Source organism: Manihot esculenta, chromosome 1 (assembly GCF_001659605.2).
Source record: "Manihot esculenta cultivar AM560-2 chromosome 1, M.esculenta_v8, whole genome shotgun sequence".
Classification (NCBI taxonomy): domain Eukaryota; kingdom Viridiplantae; phylum Streptophyta; class Magnoliopsida; order Malpighiales; family Euphorbiaceae; genus Manihot; species Manihot esculenta.
The window spans coordinates 38,776,014-38,791,977 of record NC_035161.2 but is presented as its reverse complement, the minus strand read 5'-3'; the positions used below and the strand labels follow the sequence as shown (position 1 = coordinate 38,791,977).

The following is a 15,964-nucleotide window of genomic DNA, read 5'->3' as shown; positions in this document are numbered from 1 at the left end:
TAAATAAATATATTAACTTTTATTTATTATTTATAAATATATATACTAAATACATTATTTAAATTTCATAAATTAAGTTAAACCCATTCTTAAAAGAGATTGTGCCTCTCATATTTTCTGTTTGGATTATCGTTCCGATTCAAAGGTTTATTTATATATATATATATATTTTTTAAATGGGATTCAAAAGGTTATTTATCTATTTTCTTTTATTTGAATATCAATTGAGAAATACAACTTAACACCTTTTAAATTTATTCCAATACATTTACTACTACTGTACTATATTTTTCCTATTTTACCTATCACTTTAAAAATTTTAAATTATTTTTTTTTCCAATTTATTCTCATTTTCGATTCATTTTATTTCCTGTCCGATTTACTCCTCTTCCATATTCAAGTATTATTTTACATTTTTTATTTCATTTATCATTTAAAAAATTTTAAAAATATTAATTATTATTTTTTTCCAATGTCTTCTTATTGTCAATGCATGTATATATCTTTTAGTTGATTATTTATATTTATTTATTATAAAATTAAGAAAGAATAAGAATATGCTAAAATATTATAATGATATTTTAGTGGATTACTCCTTTGACCACTTTTATCTATCAATTAAAGTTGTTATACCATGATAAATAAAATAATTAGATCATCTAAATTGTGGTTAAATAATTCTCAATTTATTTTAATTAATTACTTTAATTTCAATAATTATTTCTATATACAATTTGGATAGTTAAGAGATAATAAAATAAATTTTAAAAAAATTAAAAATATTCTGATAATTTTTTTATAAAATCAAATGTGATTTATTTTTTAAAAAATAAAAATTTTATAAATTAAAAAAAATAAAATTTTTCATTATAAACAATAAAATTAATAAAAAAAAATTATTTGAATTAAATTATTCTGAAACATTTGAATCCAAATAAGAGTTTAGAGGAAATATTACATTATTCATTGTTATTAATGTAAAAAGTTGAAAATCAAGGGTAACCACACTATCCCCCACCCCAGCTAGGTAGGTATTAATAATACCTAGCGAGGTATTTACATTTTATTATATTTTATTTATTATTATTATGAGCAGCGTACTAGAGACTCACGTAACATATTTATTTTTTAAAAATATGGGGTGGGAGATAGTGTGGTTACCCCTTGATTTTCAACTTTTAATCTAAACTTAAAATAATAAATCTTCTTTCCTTCTGAGATAATCTTTCATCAAGACTGCTATTTTCATCCTTAAGCTTCCTTTATTTGATTACTTAATTTAATGACTTAACTATTTTTTGAGGGGTTAAATGCTTAAGAATTTGAGGCAAACTAATCTCCTTGGACTAGATCATGCCCATGGCAACCCAGTCTTCAATATCTACCAAACTCATTTCTTTAGCCATATCAACTTGAATTTCTGGTTCAGTGATAAAATATATTAGTTAGCCACGGGTCAACTAAGAGCAATCTATTTCCCTCAACGTAACTTATAATCCCAAGTAACATTTACAGTAATAAATGAGTCATAATAATATGTTTTAGAGATACAAATCAACCTAAGAATGAGAGAGATTTCAACAAAAATGAAGAGTGACAATGTTTGTCTATATCCTTGACAAATTACACTGCACATTTTGAAATAAATGCCCATAGGGATTAAACGGCAGGATACCCGTAAAAAAAAAAAAAAAAAAAAAAAAAACTGAGTTCATTTTAAATTTAATTAAAAATTAATTTAAATTATTCTATATCCTTCAAAACTAATTATTATTATACAAATAAAAATTAAATATATTTAATCTTATATATTTTAATTAATAATTTATATAAAAATATTTAAATTCTAATTTTAAATAAAAATTTCTATAAATATTATTATAAAATATATATTTTTATATTAAATTAATTATTTATATAAACGAATTCGAATAATAAATATCTATAAATAAAATTCGAATCCACAATTAATATTATTTTTGAAATTCAAAACTGGCTAAATCTGATTATACGTATACAAAAATTTTTTTTAAACTTCAATCGGATCAAATATTAAAAACCACCTGATCCATTGCCATTTATCATCTTAAATGGACCTCCTTTCTACCTAATTTTGGCATAAATTTAGTTTTAATTTTTTTTTGTCAATAACCATAACTTATATATCTACATACTTTTATTATAATTTAGTTTTTGTTCTTCAAGTATAAAATTATTATAATTTAGTTGAATTAGTTATAAAAAATAATGAAATTCGGGTTTAATTATTTTAATTAGTAAGGTAAATTAAGTCGAAGTCAACTAAATGAAAAATTTCCAAGATTGTAAATAAGTTTTTAAAAGGGAAAACAAGTATACATAGCAATCATATCTTTAATTAACAAATGGCAATTTAAAGATGATATGAGAATCTTACGAAATTATAATATGTTGACTTTAAAAAAATATAACAATTTGTTCTGCTTATTAATATATAGATTATAGAGTTTAATTACAAAAATAATTTAAAGAAAAGATTGCTAATTTTACTTTTTTAAAATTAGTCGAATATAGTTGATATTAATTTAATATTCAAATTCAAATTATAACTTAATAAACACATAAATTTATAAAAATTATAACAATCGAATATAAAAATTATATTATTAATGATTATTGAAAAATATTAAAATTGGTTGTCTTATTGTTAATTAATTCTGAATTTTTAAAAATTTGTAAAAAATTAATAATTTTTTTATTTTATAAAAAATTAAAGCACAATTATTTTTTTTTATAAAAGATCAACGATACAATTAATTTATATTTAATTATTATAATTTTTTAATTTTAAATAATATGTGAGTATATATTTACAATTTTAAATAATTTATTCTTATAGAAGTAATGAAAATAATTATAAATTAATCATTCATTTATTTCAAAAAAATATTTTCTTATAACTTTTTCTTTTATAATTGTTGACATTTTAAGTCATTTCATACTACGTAATATGCTTGCAGGTTGCGTGAATTGACATCATCAATATTTTATATTTTCTTAATATAAAATGATAATTATATTAACATAAATATTTTTATTTATTTAAAATATTATTTTGACTAAAAAGTTTTGAATGCTATAAATAAAATGAGTAATGAAAGAAATTAAATTATAATTAAGAATTTTAAATGCAATGAAGAAAAAAAATACTCGCATTTAAATTCAGCATAAAATTTAAAATATATATTTTATAATATTGCATATAATATATTTTGCATATAACATATATTTATATTTTATAATTATTTGTGCTATAAATTTTATAAATTTATACGTAATTATTCTATGAAAAATTATTAGATTAATAATAAAAACAATGACATTTTTAAAGATATAAGAAATATGAACATTTTCAAATATAAAAATAATCATACATTCTTATAAATAATATAATAAAATATTTTTTTAATTAATAATTTATTAGTATAATATAATAATTATTATCTTAATTTATATAAAAATATATTCATATCTTTTTTTGAAACATCACATTTCGTTAATTTAACATGTTTAAAATAATTATTTTGCAAAAATAAAATAATTTTATATGAATTTAATAATAAAAATAAATAATTTCCATAAAATTTAATTTATTTTTATAATAAAAGATATGTACTTTGTTTTAATTTTAAATAACCATAAAAATCCCAATTGTTTTATATATTTTTAAAAGTATGCGATATAATATACAATTTATTTATAATTTGGCCCACTCCACAAAAGGAACTTTTCAAAGAAATCCTAATATAATGGTAGTCTTAACAGAATAAGTAAACAAAACAGATCCCATCGTAGCTCTTCTCTCGATAAACTTTCCTCCCCATTTTCTCATTGCTAGAATTCTCTGCGCCTCTCTTCTACGCGAAACGACAACGTTTCTCTCTCTTTCACTGCATACATCATCGCATTCTGTTGCTTTCCTTCCGAGATCCTCTTACATAAGGATCTGTCGCGCAGACGCAGTTCAAAAACTGATGCTCAATCTTGTTATTGTGAAGGCTTGCTATTGATTTTTCTTTTTTTGTTTATTTTCGCTGCATGAAACTATGGATTTTGAGTATCAGGAGGTGAGGTTTTTCAATCCTGTCTGTCTTTCTTCTGCCCCTTCGATTGGTCTTTCTTTGTTCACCATGCGATTTATGAGATTGCTTTTGTGTTTTTGGGTGTTATATATAGGTGTACATAAAGAATTCAAGAGGAGTGCAGCTATTCACTTGTAGATGGTTGCCTGTTTCATCTTCTCCAAAAGCTCTTGTTTTCCTCTGCCATGGTACTCTCTCTGTTCCTTCGAGTTATGGCGCTCTGCATTTGTGGGTTGAGTGCAATTATTTTATTCATTAATGAACAATGGGTTTTGCAGGGTACGGCATGGAGTGCAGTGGTTACATGAAAGGTATTAAATTCTCTTTAGCTACCGTTAACCTTCTTCTCCATTTTTGTTTATTTCTCTTCCAATGGTCACCACTTCTTCCTTCCCATTTTTTTTCTTCTCTCTGTCGCTTTTGATTTGATACCAAATCAACTTAAACCAGTTCGAATCCCCTTAATTAGACTAAAAGGAATCGTAATTTATTCTAATATTAATATTAAAATATATAAAAGAAAATTCAAGAATTTTTTTCTTGCACGTCTCAATATTCTGTTGTCTATGGCAGAAGAGGAACTAGACTATCAGATTAAAACCTATTAATTATTTTTTTCATGTACATAATAAATTTCAATTGACCATTTGCTGATACGTTTACTTTATTTTAATAATTAATAAAAAATAAAAAAGCATGATGGTAATGATATGACCTTTGATTTTTTTTTTTTCCCTTAATTTTCGAAATGGTGATGATATATGAGATAGTGGGGTGTGGTCGTATCTGGAAAGGCTGTCTGATGTATTCAATTTCTGGAGTTAGCTTCAGGATGAGGAGCCCATGCCCCTGTTTGTGATATTGCACGTCCTTTATTTATTTATTAATTATAATAATTTAATTCTTTACAAAAGTAAATATTACTTTGACAATAAATATTCTTAAAGTTTAATTTAATGGTGAATTATATGGAGTATAAATATAATTATTGAAAAACAAAATAACTATATAAGTAATTTTAACTGAAAATGTTGATATTATTTTTGAAATTAAAATATTATTTTATTATTTTAAAATATCTAAAGTTATTTTGTAATAATTGTAGCTAAGAATATTCAAATTATTTTTATTCGAAATAATAATATCATGCAGAGCCTAATAATGCCAGCCAAATTTGTTTTCGCCCATATCCCCTATCTTCTGTTTGCTTGTCTTCTTCTTCCTGTGCCTTCCGAGATCCATCAGGCATCAGCGCACTAAAGCCCACGTCGGCAACCTTATCACCATGATTTTTTTTTTTAAAAAAAATCTTATTTTTCATGTATTTTTTAATTTTTTAAAGCATTCTTCTTTCCATTTCCTTCGGTGTTGATGAAAATGGCAGGTCATTTCCCACTTTCAATGAGGCCCGTTCTACTCGGTCGTTTTGTCCTTTTATGCAAATTCTCGTTTCTTCAATTCTATGTGGTGTATACAAAATAATCCAAATTTAATATAAAAAAAATTCTGAAAATATGATATCAATCTCCTACCCAGACTCTCCTCGGCCTGGTCTTCACGAGTAGAGTCCTATCCTTCTGATTTTTGAATTCATTTTGTTCTATTTAATTCGGTTCAATAATATTTTTTTTCCTTGAAAAAAAAGTAAGAAAATCTTGTGGATATAAATTTGAGTTCGGCTATCCCTGAGATAACTTATACTGCACCTTTGGTCAAGTTCCGTCAAGACGTGGGTCAGGAAATCCATCTGACCTGAAATAAAAGTTTTGGTCAGCTAATTGGTTAGGTTTGGCAACCAGTCCCCTCCTTGTGGCTCAGCTAGTCCACGAGTTGGACCCTACAGGTATCATTTATAGTTCTCTAACCCCTGTAGTATTAGATGGGGCAGCTGACCTAAAAATAGAAGGAAATGCAAAAAAAAAAAAACCTTAGTCCCTGTTATTTTGTTAACCCAATTATTGTTTCAATAAGCACTGCTGACCCTTTTTTTTTTTCAAATAAAAAGAATGTGGAATCAGGCTAGCACGTGCAAGATATGCTGTGTTTGGAATTGACTATGAAGGCCATGGACGGTCCTCCGGCTCCCGTTGCTACATCAAGAAATTTGAAAATATTGTCAATGATTGCAATGAATTTTTCAAATCAGTTTGTGGTATGTTTACTATTACAGCTATCATACTTAAATGGTTTAATTAATGGTAACAGCCAAGTGTAAGTTTGTTTACTATGGTGTTTACAGTAGAGAAATATTACAGTGACAAGGGCAGATTCCTGTGTGGAGAGTCCATGGGAGGGGCAGTGGCCCTGTTACTGCATAAAAAGGAACCCTCCTTCTATAATGGTGCTGTTCTCGTTGCCCCTATGTGTAAGGTAGTATAGGGGAGAAAATGGTCTTTTTCTTCTTTTTTTTCCTTGTCTGAATCTGATATGCATAATTATCTTATAGCAACAATTAATGGCCATTGATTTGTGTGGTACATTTTTGGTAGATATCAGAGAAGTTGAAACCACATCCTGTGGTGGTTAATATATTGACAAGTTTTGAAGAGATCATTCCAAAATGGAAGATTGTCCCAACTAAAGATGTGATTGATTCTGCTTTCAAAGATCCTTTCAAGCGAGAGGAGGTGAGTTTATTCTTGTATTTTTCAATTTGTAATTTCAAGACCACCTTTTTTTTTTCTCATTACTTCCTGATGGGTACAGATAAGGAACAACAAGTTGATATACCAGGACAAGCCTAGGCTGAAAACCGCCCTGGAAATGCTCAGAACTAGCATGAGCCTTGAACAGAGTTTATATCAGGTTCCTAATTCTATCTCCCCTTTAGCTTACTTTACACAAAAAAATAAAATAAAATAAAATAATAAATCACTAGACTTGCACTCCCATCTTAAAGGGTACGAAAGATGCCAGTCTCTGCCATTTTAGTCAACAAAAATTTCACATTTACTCTACAGGCTTGTCCTTTAAGAACAACACGTGTAATAAAATAGCTTCAGGAAATATCAAATTTCATTTAATTTTTACATTTTAAGCATTACAAATTATCTGGAGAAAGCAAAGGTCGTTCATTCTTGATGTTACCTTGCAATAAATTTTAATTTACAAAATTTTTGATTGGGTGGTTGTCGGCAGGTGAGACTACCATTCCTTGTGCTGCACGGTGATGCAGATACAGTGACTGATCCAGAAATAAGCAAAGCCTTGTACGAGAAAGCCAGCAGCAAAGACAAAACCATGAAACTGTACCCTGGAATGTGGCATGCATTGACAGCAGGGGAGACCAATGAGAATGTGGATATCGTATTTGCAGACATCGTAGATTGGCTTGAAAAGCACACCCTTGATCTTGTCCCTGAACCTATCATTGAACCCTTCAACAATGGCATAGAAAGAGTTGATGAGTTTCCTGCACCAGTGCAGAGTCGGAGAAAACAATCCCAGGGGAGCTACCTCTGCGGACTCAAGGAGCCCCGCACGCTCCACTCGGCAATGTAGCAGTTAGCTTAGCTCACTGTTCCTCTCAGTAGCTTTTGGCTTATATCTGTTGTCATCAGAAGTTTAGCATGCTCCTGCAAGTGTTCAAAATGTTTTTTTCTTTTTCGTGTTTATAAAGGAAGTGAAATAATAAGATATGCTTTTGGTTAATTAGGCTGATCATTAATAGCAAGCAAAAGTATGGTTGGAGATTAACGGGCATGCTAATGCTTTGAGATTTTTATTTTTTATTTTTAATTGTGATGAAAAATATATGATTTTTGATAATCAGTTTATTTGCATTTTTTTTTTAATGACTTCAGTTCATACGACACCGGTGATCATTAAACTCGGTACCTATTTCATTACCATTACAGAGTTGGTTAAAAATCATACGACACCGTTGTCCATTAAATGGGCAATCCTACCCCAGTCCGCCGATTGGCGCATCGAGCAGTCTTGGTCTTTCTTGGATTAGGGCTCATAACCAAAATTCTGTAGCTGACCCAAACTTACATCTGTAACCCTCTCCAATTCGAGTAGCTTGATTCTACATTTGGCCTAATTATCCAAATTATGCCGTCTCTCTCTCTTTTTCCTTTTCTTTTTTGTATAAAAGAAAATTCTAATTTGGTGGTCTGGAGTATGCCAATGGACGATGATACAAAAATCCTTACAATTTCCACCTTCTTGGATTGCAGTATCCTTGAGAAGTTGCCCTTTTTTTTTTGAGTTAATAACGGGGCATTTAGAGCTGTTTCTACTCTGTAATGTTTGAAGAATGGTTTGCTTCCGTTTGATATTTAAAATAGTCTTCAAAGGCTTTATCGGCAGTGTTGGTTGTTTTTGGCCCCTGTTGCCGCGATGTTTGTTTTCAAATCCATGTGGTTTCTCGTCTACAACCAGGATAATGTGAGATTTCAATGTGGCATGTGCTAGCTTTTTTTTTTTTTTTTTTCTTTTTCTCAAAAGATCCCAATGTACTTAGCAGGTACACGCCTTGGCATGTGCTAGCTTAAAACTTAAAATCAGCAATAGAATTTGCCTCCTTTTATGATAACCTGCAGGAAGATGGGCAACGTAAAATTATCAATGGCTCTCAAGTATCTCATTACTTGGAAAAAATAATAGCGTTCAGTTGGTTCGTGGCATTGAAAGAAACGTGTCCAATCATATTCATTTCTGGAAGCTACGTGTCCATAGCAACCGACGGTCCTCTTCAAAATAATGGAGCCCTCGTGTGAGCCCCATACACGAGAAATAACTGAGTATGCTTTAATGTTCCACGCTTAGATTGGTCGTCCTTACATCTCCTGGTTTCCCCCAGTACAAATTATAGATCCTTTTTCTCCCGTAAATTGGAAAATCAAGACCGGAAAATACCGTATATTGGAAGATGAAGAGTCGTATACGCAACAAAACTAATACAATTGGAAGCCATTCCTGATGCTGTTACACATATCAATTGCATCAATATTTGAGTAAAGGGCTAAATTCTAATTGCAAGGCTCGCTGTCTAATATCCTTCCAAGTGAAATTACAAGGGGAAAAGAAAAAGAAAAAGCATGGAGATGAGGAAGCTGACTGGGAATTAAATGCGAGACACCTCCAAGTTCATTCCTTCTAGAATAACGGACTTCTTTGCTGCTACTGTTGTTGCCATGTAACTGTATCCAGTGATATGGGCAACGACAGCTTGCTTATCAACCAAATAATTATATAGCTGCCACATGTCTAGAAAAATTTTTTTGCCAATTTAAGTTGTTGACACAGTGCTCCTGGTGGTGGTGGTATCTTCCTTGTGGTCACCAAAGATGCGTTGCCGGAAATCTGAGACCATTAGTGGCAGACCCTTCCGAAGGGATATCTTGGGCTCCCAACCAAGCAGATCTTTTGCCTTCGTAATATCAGGCTTCCTCTTGTGTGGGTCATCTTCTGTGTTAGGCCTGAACTCTATCCTTGCATTCGGGTCTATGGTTTCTTGGACCACCTACACCAACCAAAAAAGGACAACCTCACTTTGCCTGCTAAAGCAACACACTGAATGTGACCCACTGTACAAGGTTGATGCACAACAAGTATCTTTAGAAACACCCAACCATTTACCTAAACCACACAATGCCCAACAAATAAAAGTTTTTTCCGGTTTTTCTAAAATTTTCACTGTTTTTCTTTATTAAAAAATGATGTTTTTCAAATGAAACTTTTCCATGACTAAATTTATACAATAATCTATTGACAATTAAACCTTATTTCATAAAATATTTATTTACAATGATAAAAAGAATTATATTATACATAGAATATATAAATAACAATTAACATATAATTTTACATATTCTACAATATTTTTTTTATTATGAATGACTTGAATCACATTTTTTTATATTTTCTTCATTCTCAATGAATATAAAAACTATAGTTCTCCCAAAAAAATACAAAATAAAAAAAAAAAGAAAAATACTGTTTAAACCCTAACAAATTGGAATATCCCACAATGACTGTTCTAAAAAACAGCACAGCCAATTATTACCATATGCAAATTATTTATAACATCATTGAAACCTTAAATGGCACAATCTTTCTATACTTTGATGTTTTGCTAGGTTAAACAGATTTAAAACATTATTAAACCATGTAAAAGAAAAAGGAAAGAAAATGAATAATTCTTTCGATAAATAAGAAGGAAAAACCACCAACCGGAGGAAAAGCGATGTCAACTAGAATACAAATAAACTTACCTGAGCAAGCTCAAGCATAGTAAATTCACCAGGATTGCCAAGATTGAAAGGTCCCACATGTTCTCCTTCCATAAGGCGCATCAGACCTTCAACCTGATTTTTGAATACAAATACAACAGGACACTAAAATAAATCCTGAGCACTAGAAGCAGAAACTGTTTAAAAAACGATATGCTGGATACAAACAGAACATGTTTTGGTACAAAGAAAGACGAAGACAAGGCTTCCACTTTCGCTCTAACAAAAAGGCTCATCAACCCGTAAGCATTTAATATTAAACAATAAAGTGATGAGGAAAATTGTCCATGATAAGAATCCCACTTTCAGTTAAAAAATGAACTGTTTGATACCAAAAAAAATTGTCTAGATTTTATGAAGCAAACTATACAAATATTATACCTACTCCAGGCAGTGAGTAAAAACAATGTGTCATGTACGTGCATAGGTGAAAGAGATTGATTATTGCACCCTAGTTCAACACAGCACACGTGCTAGGGGGCAACGTTGGGCAACGTTGCGTAATGCGTATGAATGTCATTGCCGGAGGAATTAGGTATGCAAAAGCAGAATACATTAATAGTCCCCAACGCCTCGAAAAGTTGTGGCACACAAATAATATGTAATCTAAGAAATTAAAAAGTTTGACTCTTAACAATCTGATATTTGGATTGGACAGGACAACAAAAGCAAAGAGAAAAGAGAAAAGCAATAAGCCATCACTGGTGAGAGAAACTAAGGGACTTTTACCAAATCAGACACATATTGGAAACTCCTTGTCTGCTTCCCATCACCATAAACAGTCAAAGGCTCCTTCCTCAATGCCTGCAACCAATGTCCCCTAATTCTGTTAATTACTAACCTCAATTCATGCACAAATAACACAATCCACTTCACCATATTTTTATTATTTAGAGAAAAAAAAAACCCACCTGAGCAACAAAATTGCTAACAACACGACCGTCGTCAATGCACATTCGGGGTCCATAGGTATTAAAAATTCTTGCAATCCTGACCTGGGAAATATATAAATAAAACAATAATTTAACTGACAAGTTCAGGCGTATGACAAAAGAAAATTAGTTACTAAAAACTTACAAACCTCAACACCTGCTCCTCTGTGGTAATCCATTGTCAATGTCTCAGCTGTCCTCTTTCCCTCATCGTAACAACTTCGGACACCTGTCACATTTTCAAGCGAAAGCTGTTCGTTAGATCTGGACGCTTGGAGATTTAATTTTTCCAAAGGGAAAAATTACATTTTCACTCCCCCAACTTCTACAGTCGAATTTTATGACCCGCCAATTGCGCCTCTTCGACCCTATTGTGGATCTAAGGTCAAGGTCCGTTCCCAACTAGCCACCACCGCCACCTTAAAAGACAAAACCGGACGTTGCCTTTCTAACATATGCCTCGTGCCGTGCGCACGTTAGCCCCACGCGTCATGTACTGCTACTTGCGCGAGCTTGCTCGCGAGTTGACACGTTGCAGGATCCCGATCGCCGGAAATACTTGTTAAGCTAATAGAAGAAGAGAGATAGAGAAGAGAGGACGCACCTATGGGATTGACGTTGCCCCAGTAAGTCTCGACCTGCGGGTGCTGGAGAGGATCACCGTAGACCTCGCTGGTGCTGGTGAGCAGAAACCTGGCACCGACCCTCTTCGCCAACCCTAGCATGTTCAATGTGCCAACCACATTGGTCTTTATGGTCTTGACGGGGTTGTGCTTGTAATGCACGGGCGATGCTGGGCAAGCAAGGTGATAGATCTGGTCAACTTCCAGCAACAGGGGCTCAACGACGTCGTGCCGTATGAGCTCGAATCTCGGGTTTTTGAAGTGGTGCATCACGTTCTCCTTCCTTCCCGTGAAGAAATTGTCCACCACGATCACGCTGTCGCCTCTTTCAATCAGACGGTCCACCAAGTGTGACCCAACGAACCCAGCCCCACCGGTCACCACTATTCTCAAACCCTTCCGTTTTAGCCCAAGCGGAATCTTCCCACCTGTATTCATCGACCCGAACCCGGTCCCATGAGGTTCGTATAATTTGTATCTCGCTGGCACTGACACGCGAGAGAAGTGATCCAGAGAGTCGGAGATCGGCTTGTGTTTGTGGTGAGGCACATATGGAGCCCTAGAAGAGGAAGGACGGACGGTAAAGAAAAGAGTGGCAATAACAATGCCAACGAGGACAAAGACGAGACGCTGCTCTCGAAGCATGTAGCGAATCGGGCGACTGATGGAAAGCCATCGTTTGGGCGGCTTAGGCGAGTAGGAGTCGGTGATATGCTGGGCTTCGTCGTGGCCTCTAAATATCAACTCCGACGGCATCTCCTTGACTAAAATTCTGAGATCAATAACAGAATTTGTTTCAATCTCAATGTGCGAAACCTCCCTGAGTGGTTTGTTTAGATCGACTCAAGAGTTCACAACGACTCGCTCGCCAGAAACACAGTCTCCGGCTACGACCTTGCTGCGGTTTAGCGTTTTGAGCAGGAGTGCGTTTCTGTTTTTAAAGAGAGCACAGCAATCAAATAAGGCTTCGTTCAGCAGGTAACTACGGAAATGCCACGCTAGTATGCTTAGTCCCATATATTAAAAAATAAAAAATAAAAAAAAGAAAACTTTGGAAAAGTAAACGGTTGTCATTAGGTGGGGGGTAGGGGGAGAATGGGAATATTTGGCAATTTGGCAGCGTTTATTAATTTTAATTAATGGATGGATTTTCAGGCTCTCCGTTGGCGAATTTGACCTTACATATATTTTCGTTGAGCAAAAGCTTTCGCCTGGTGGGCCTAGGGGCAATTCAGAGAATCTCAAGGTTAGATATTGGGGCCCAAGCTCACCTCAGTCTAACAACTGGGCAAGTATCCCCCGGTCTCGGTATTACTGAGTTAAAATTTAAAATAGACCACTCCCTCTAGGGACCGCGACTGTTGTTATTTTCAAGCATTTTCATTTGATCAAATTTTTACAGGATGATTTTTTTTGTTTGAAGTGGACTTAATTAAATAGAATTAGTATTTATATTGAATTCCAATTTATATGTTGATGGTTCTTTATTTAAATTCAATCTCAAAATTTTAATTATTATTAATAATAAATATATTATTATATATTTTAATGATAAAATATAAAATTTAATGAATTTAGAATTATATTTAATTAGTTTAAGATAAATTTTAATTAAGTTTAATGAATTTAAATATTAATCATGTTATTTAAATTTGAGTTTTCTTTTTATGAGTGCGATGTTACTCATTTGTCATTTCAATCGTTTTAATTAAAAAGATATAATAATATTTTAATGAAATCATGTTTAAGAAATTTTATAAATATCCAAGGTTTGTCCATAGTTATAAAAATTAAAAATGGCACATTATCCTCTTTTACCAAGTTGATATAAAACGTTAACATACTCTACGCACTCAAAACTCACAAATCAGATTGAAAAATATTTAATTTAACAATTAAATATAATTAATAGTTGATAAATATTTAAATAGTTATAAATAATTGAGATAAGACTTATTAACTGCATTTTAAATTAATTATATTCTTAGAGTTATTTTATGTTAGCTGATAACTACTTTAATTTTATCTTTTATTCAGATTATATTATCTTTTTATAATTTATTAATTATAATATTTTAAATTAAAATCTTCACTTTAATAAATTAATTAAATTAAAAATAATATAAATACTAATTAAAATAGTTTTTATATTCATTATTGTATGATAAAAATCATATATATGTGAATAAAAAATTTATATTTTTAAATTTTTATAATTATAATATATATTGTATAATAAATTAATACTTTTATATTTCTTTAACTAATATAATAAAGTGAACTAGACCTATATGGATATACAAATAAGTCTTCTGCATGTTCGCTACAAGCTTTAACTAAGACTTTAAAGCAGTTCGAGATGCTAGACTAAAGTGCGGTTCGACTCATCAAAATAAGTTTGGACTTACATGTGAAGTAGACCTATATGAGTATACAAATAAATCTTCTCCATGTTCGCTTCAGGCTTTAACTAGGGCTTTAAAGCAATTCAAAATGTCCCCTCCACTCTGTTGACTGACCTGCGAGCCCTCAAACTCAATTTTAATAGCGAAAAGATCTGCTACAGAAGGACGACAACCCCTTATCCAAGAACCTTCATCCTTTGCCCTCTGGGCTGCAGAGGGGAAATTCTGTAAACAATAATCCTATAAATGACTTAATCAGTTCTGCTCCCCTTCCCATACTATTTCTGTAACTCATTCCAATGGCTAATTACATTAATAAAATTTTAAGTTCTTTTGTTATTTTTCATATGCTCGCTTTCCTTTTTCTGGTCTATTTAAATTTTATTTATATTCTCATATTTAGACTGTTTTTATGTATATTGCTTGTGAGTTGTGCTAGACTGGTTACTCGTTTGATGTTTTGCTTGTAAAGTGTCTAACTTATTGTGTTTTATACTTTATTTATCGAATACCTTAGTGTTTTCTGTCTTTTGTTCTCCTTGAGCCTTTAGCTACTCGGGCTTTTATTTGTTATTGTCTCTAGTTTTTATATAGTTCTTTACCTTGATTTTAACTTTCTTTGAACTTTAGGGGTGCCAAGCCCATTTTTTTCGAGAATGAAATTATGCCTTACATTTATTTCCCTTTGGATTTTAGGGGTGACGACCTCTTTTTTGATGTTGGCACTAAGTATTAACTTTATTTTTTTATGGGGCTAAGCTCTTTGGTGAGATTGACATCAAACCTTGATTTTATTTTTCTATGAGCCGAGCTCTTTAGTGAGGTCGATACTAAACCTTTATTTTTCTGTGAGTCAAGCTTTTTGATGAGGTCGACATCAGACCTTGGCTTAATTTTTCTATGAGTCGAGCTATTTGACAAGATCGGGATCAAACTTTAGCTTCGTTTTCCTTTTTCTTTAGGCTTTGTGAATCCTTAGGTCATTTTTTAAGGTTAGCATTGTGCCTCCTAACTCATTTCTTTTAGCTTGTAGCTTTGCCAACATGAGCCTTTAACATGATTTTCGTCTTCTCAATCGGTTTTATAGTGCCGTGGCCTTATTTTTGATACCCATCACCTACTTTATTGAGATCTTCGTTTCCTTAATTAGTTTTGTGATGTCAGTAGTCTTATTTTCGAGACCGGTTATCCACCTTATTGAGGTATTCATCTTCTCAACCGGTTTTATGATGTCAGCGATCTATTTTCGAGACCAGTCACCCACATCTAAATTATAAACAATAATAATTAAAAATAGTTTACCAACACCTAAATTATAATAATTAAAATTAATTATAATTTGATGTTCTAAGATCCAGTAAAATGTAGGCTCAATGTGTAATTTAGTAAATTTATTATGGTTTGTTCTCTTGCTTCATTTATTCCTTTCCCTTTTGTCATCTAATGACATGTAACTGTCATTTTGCGTTTGTACCCTCCTATTATAGTCATGTTGGTCGTGCATACATACATACTGTGTTCTTTTTCATCGTCAGGTGGCCCTTTAATTTCATATGATATCATGTGAATACGATCCCAAACGTCACGAGATTTGTTGTCTCACGGAATTAGAAGAATAAGCATGATCAAATCTCCATGCATAGA

At 31.8% G+C, this 15,964-nt stretch overlaps 3 protein-coding genes across 5 annotated transcripts; 2 read left to right on the top strand and 1 right to left on the bottom strand.

Moving 5' to 3' along the window:
• The first annotated feature begins 3,800 nt into the window (after positions 1–3,800).
• LOC110612628 (caffeoylshikimate esterase) lies at positions 3,801–7,772 on the top strand. 2 transcript variants are annotated; one of them, XM_021753411.2, is made up of 8 exons: positions 3,801–4,106; positions 4,216–4,309; positions 4,400–4,432; positions 6,127–6,273; positions 6,364–6,491; positions 6,611–6,748; positions 6,828–6,926; positions 7,260–7,772. In XM_021753411.2, exons 1-8 carry the CDS (start codon positions 4,086–4,088, stop codon positions 7,620–7,622), a joined length of 1,023 nt encoding a protein of 340 aa, XP_021609103.1. In that variant the 5' UTR covers positions 3,801–4,085; the 3' UTR covers positions 7,623–7,772. The 2 variants fall into 2 exon arrangements, with proteins under 2 accessions (XP_021609103.1, XP_021609098.1); XM_021753406.2 differs by having other exon boundaries at positions 6,361–6,491.
• Positions 7,773–8,959: 1,187 nt separating this feature from the next.
• Positions 8,960–12,821, bottom strand: LOC110612622 (UDP-glucuronic acid decarboxylase 2). Of its 2 annotated transcripts, XM_021753400.2 has the most exons (6): positions 11,897–12,821; positions 11,442–11,521; positions 11,272–11,355; positions 11,090–11,164; positions 10,343–10,435; positions 8,960–9,591 (listed from the first exon to the last, which is right to left on the bottom strand). In XM_021753400.2, exons 1-6 carry the CDS (start codon positions 12,669–12,671, stop codon positions 9,358–9,360), a joined length of 1,341 nt encoding a protein of 446 aa, XP_021609092.1. In that variant the 5' UTR covers positions 12,672–12,821; the 3' UTR covers positions 8,960–9,357. The 2 variants fall into 2 exon arrangements, with proteins under 2 accessions (XP_021609092.1, XP_043817683.1); XM_043961748.1 differs by lacking the exon at positions 11,090–11,164.
• On the top strand, positions 12,721–13,337 carry LOC110612641. The gene is made up of 2 exons (XM_021753419.2): positions 12,721–12,893; positions 13,071–13,337. Exons 1-2 carry the CDS (start codon positions 12,721–12,723, stop codon positions 13,231–13,233), a joined length of 336 nt encoding a protein of 111 aa, XP_021609111.1. The 3' UTR covers positions 13,234–13,337.
• Positions 13,338–15,964: the final 2,627 nt, after the last annotated feature.

Excerpts from the sequence above, each read along its gene's own strand:
- LOC110612628 (XM_021753406.2), top strand. The coding sequence starts at position 4,086 with ATGGATTTTGAGTATCAGGAG. Across the intron at positions 6,274-6,360 it reads ATTTTTCAAATCAGTTTGTG|TAGAGAAATATTACAGTGAC; the intron begins GTATGTTTACTA and ends TGGTGTTTACAG. Across the intron at positions 6,492-6,610 it reads TCGTTGCCCCTATGTGTAAG|ATATCAGAGAAGTTGAAACC; the intron begins GTAGTATAGGGG and ends CATTTTTGGTAG.
- LOC110612622 (XM_021753400.2), bottom strand. The coding sequence starts at position 12,671 with ATGCCGTCGGAGTTGATATTTAGAGGCCACGACGAAGCCCAGCATATC. Across the intron at positions 11,356-11,441 it reads ACAGAGGAGCAGGTGTTGAG|GTCAGGATTGCAAGAATTTT; the intron begins GTTTGTAAGTTT and ends TATATTTCCCAG. Across the intron at positions 9,592-10,342 it reads CTATGCTTGAGCTTGCTCAG|GTGGTCCAAGAAACCATAGA; the intron begins GTAAGTTTATTT and ends TGGTTGGTGTAG.
- LOC110612641 (XM_021753419.2), top strand. The coding sequence starts at position 12,721 with ATGTGCGAAACCTCCCTGAGTGGTTTGTTTAGATCGACTCAAGAGTTC. Across the intron at positions 12,894-13,070 it reads AATAAGGCTTCGTTCAGCAG|GCTCTCCGTTGGCGAATTTG; the intron begins GTAACTACGGAA and ends ATGGATTTTCAG.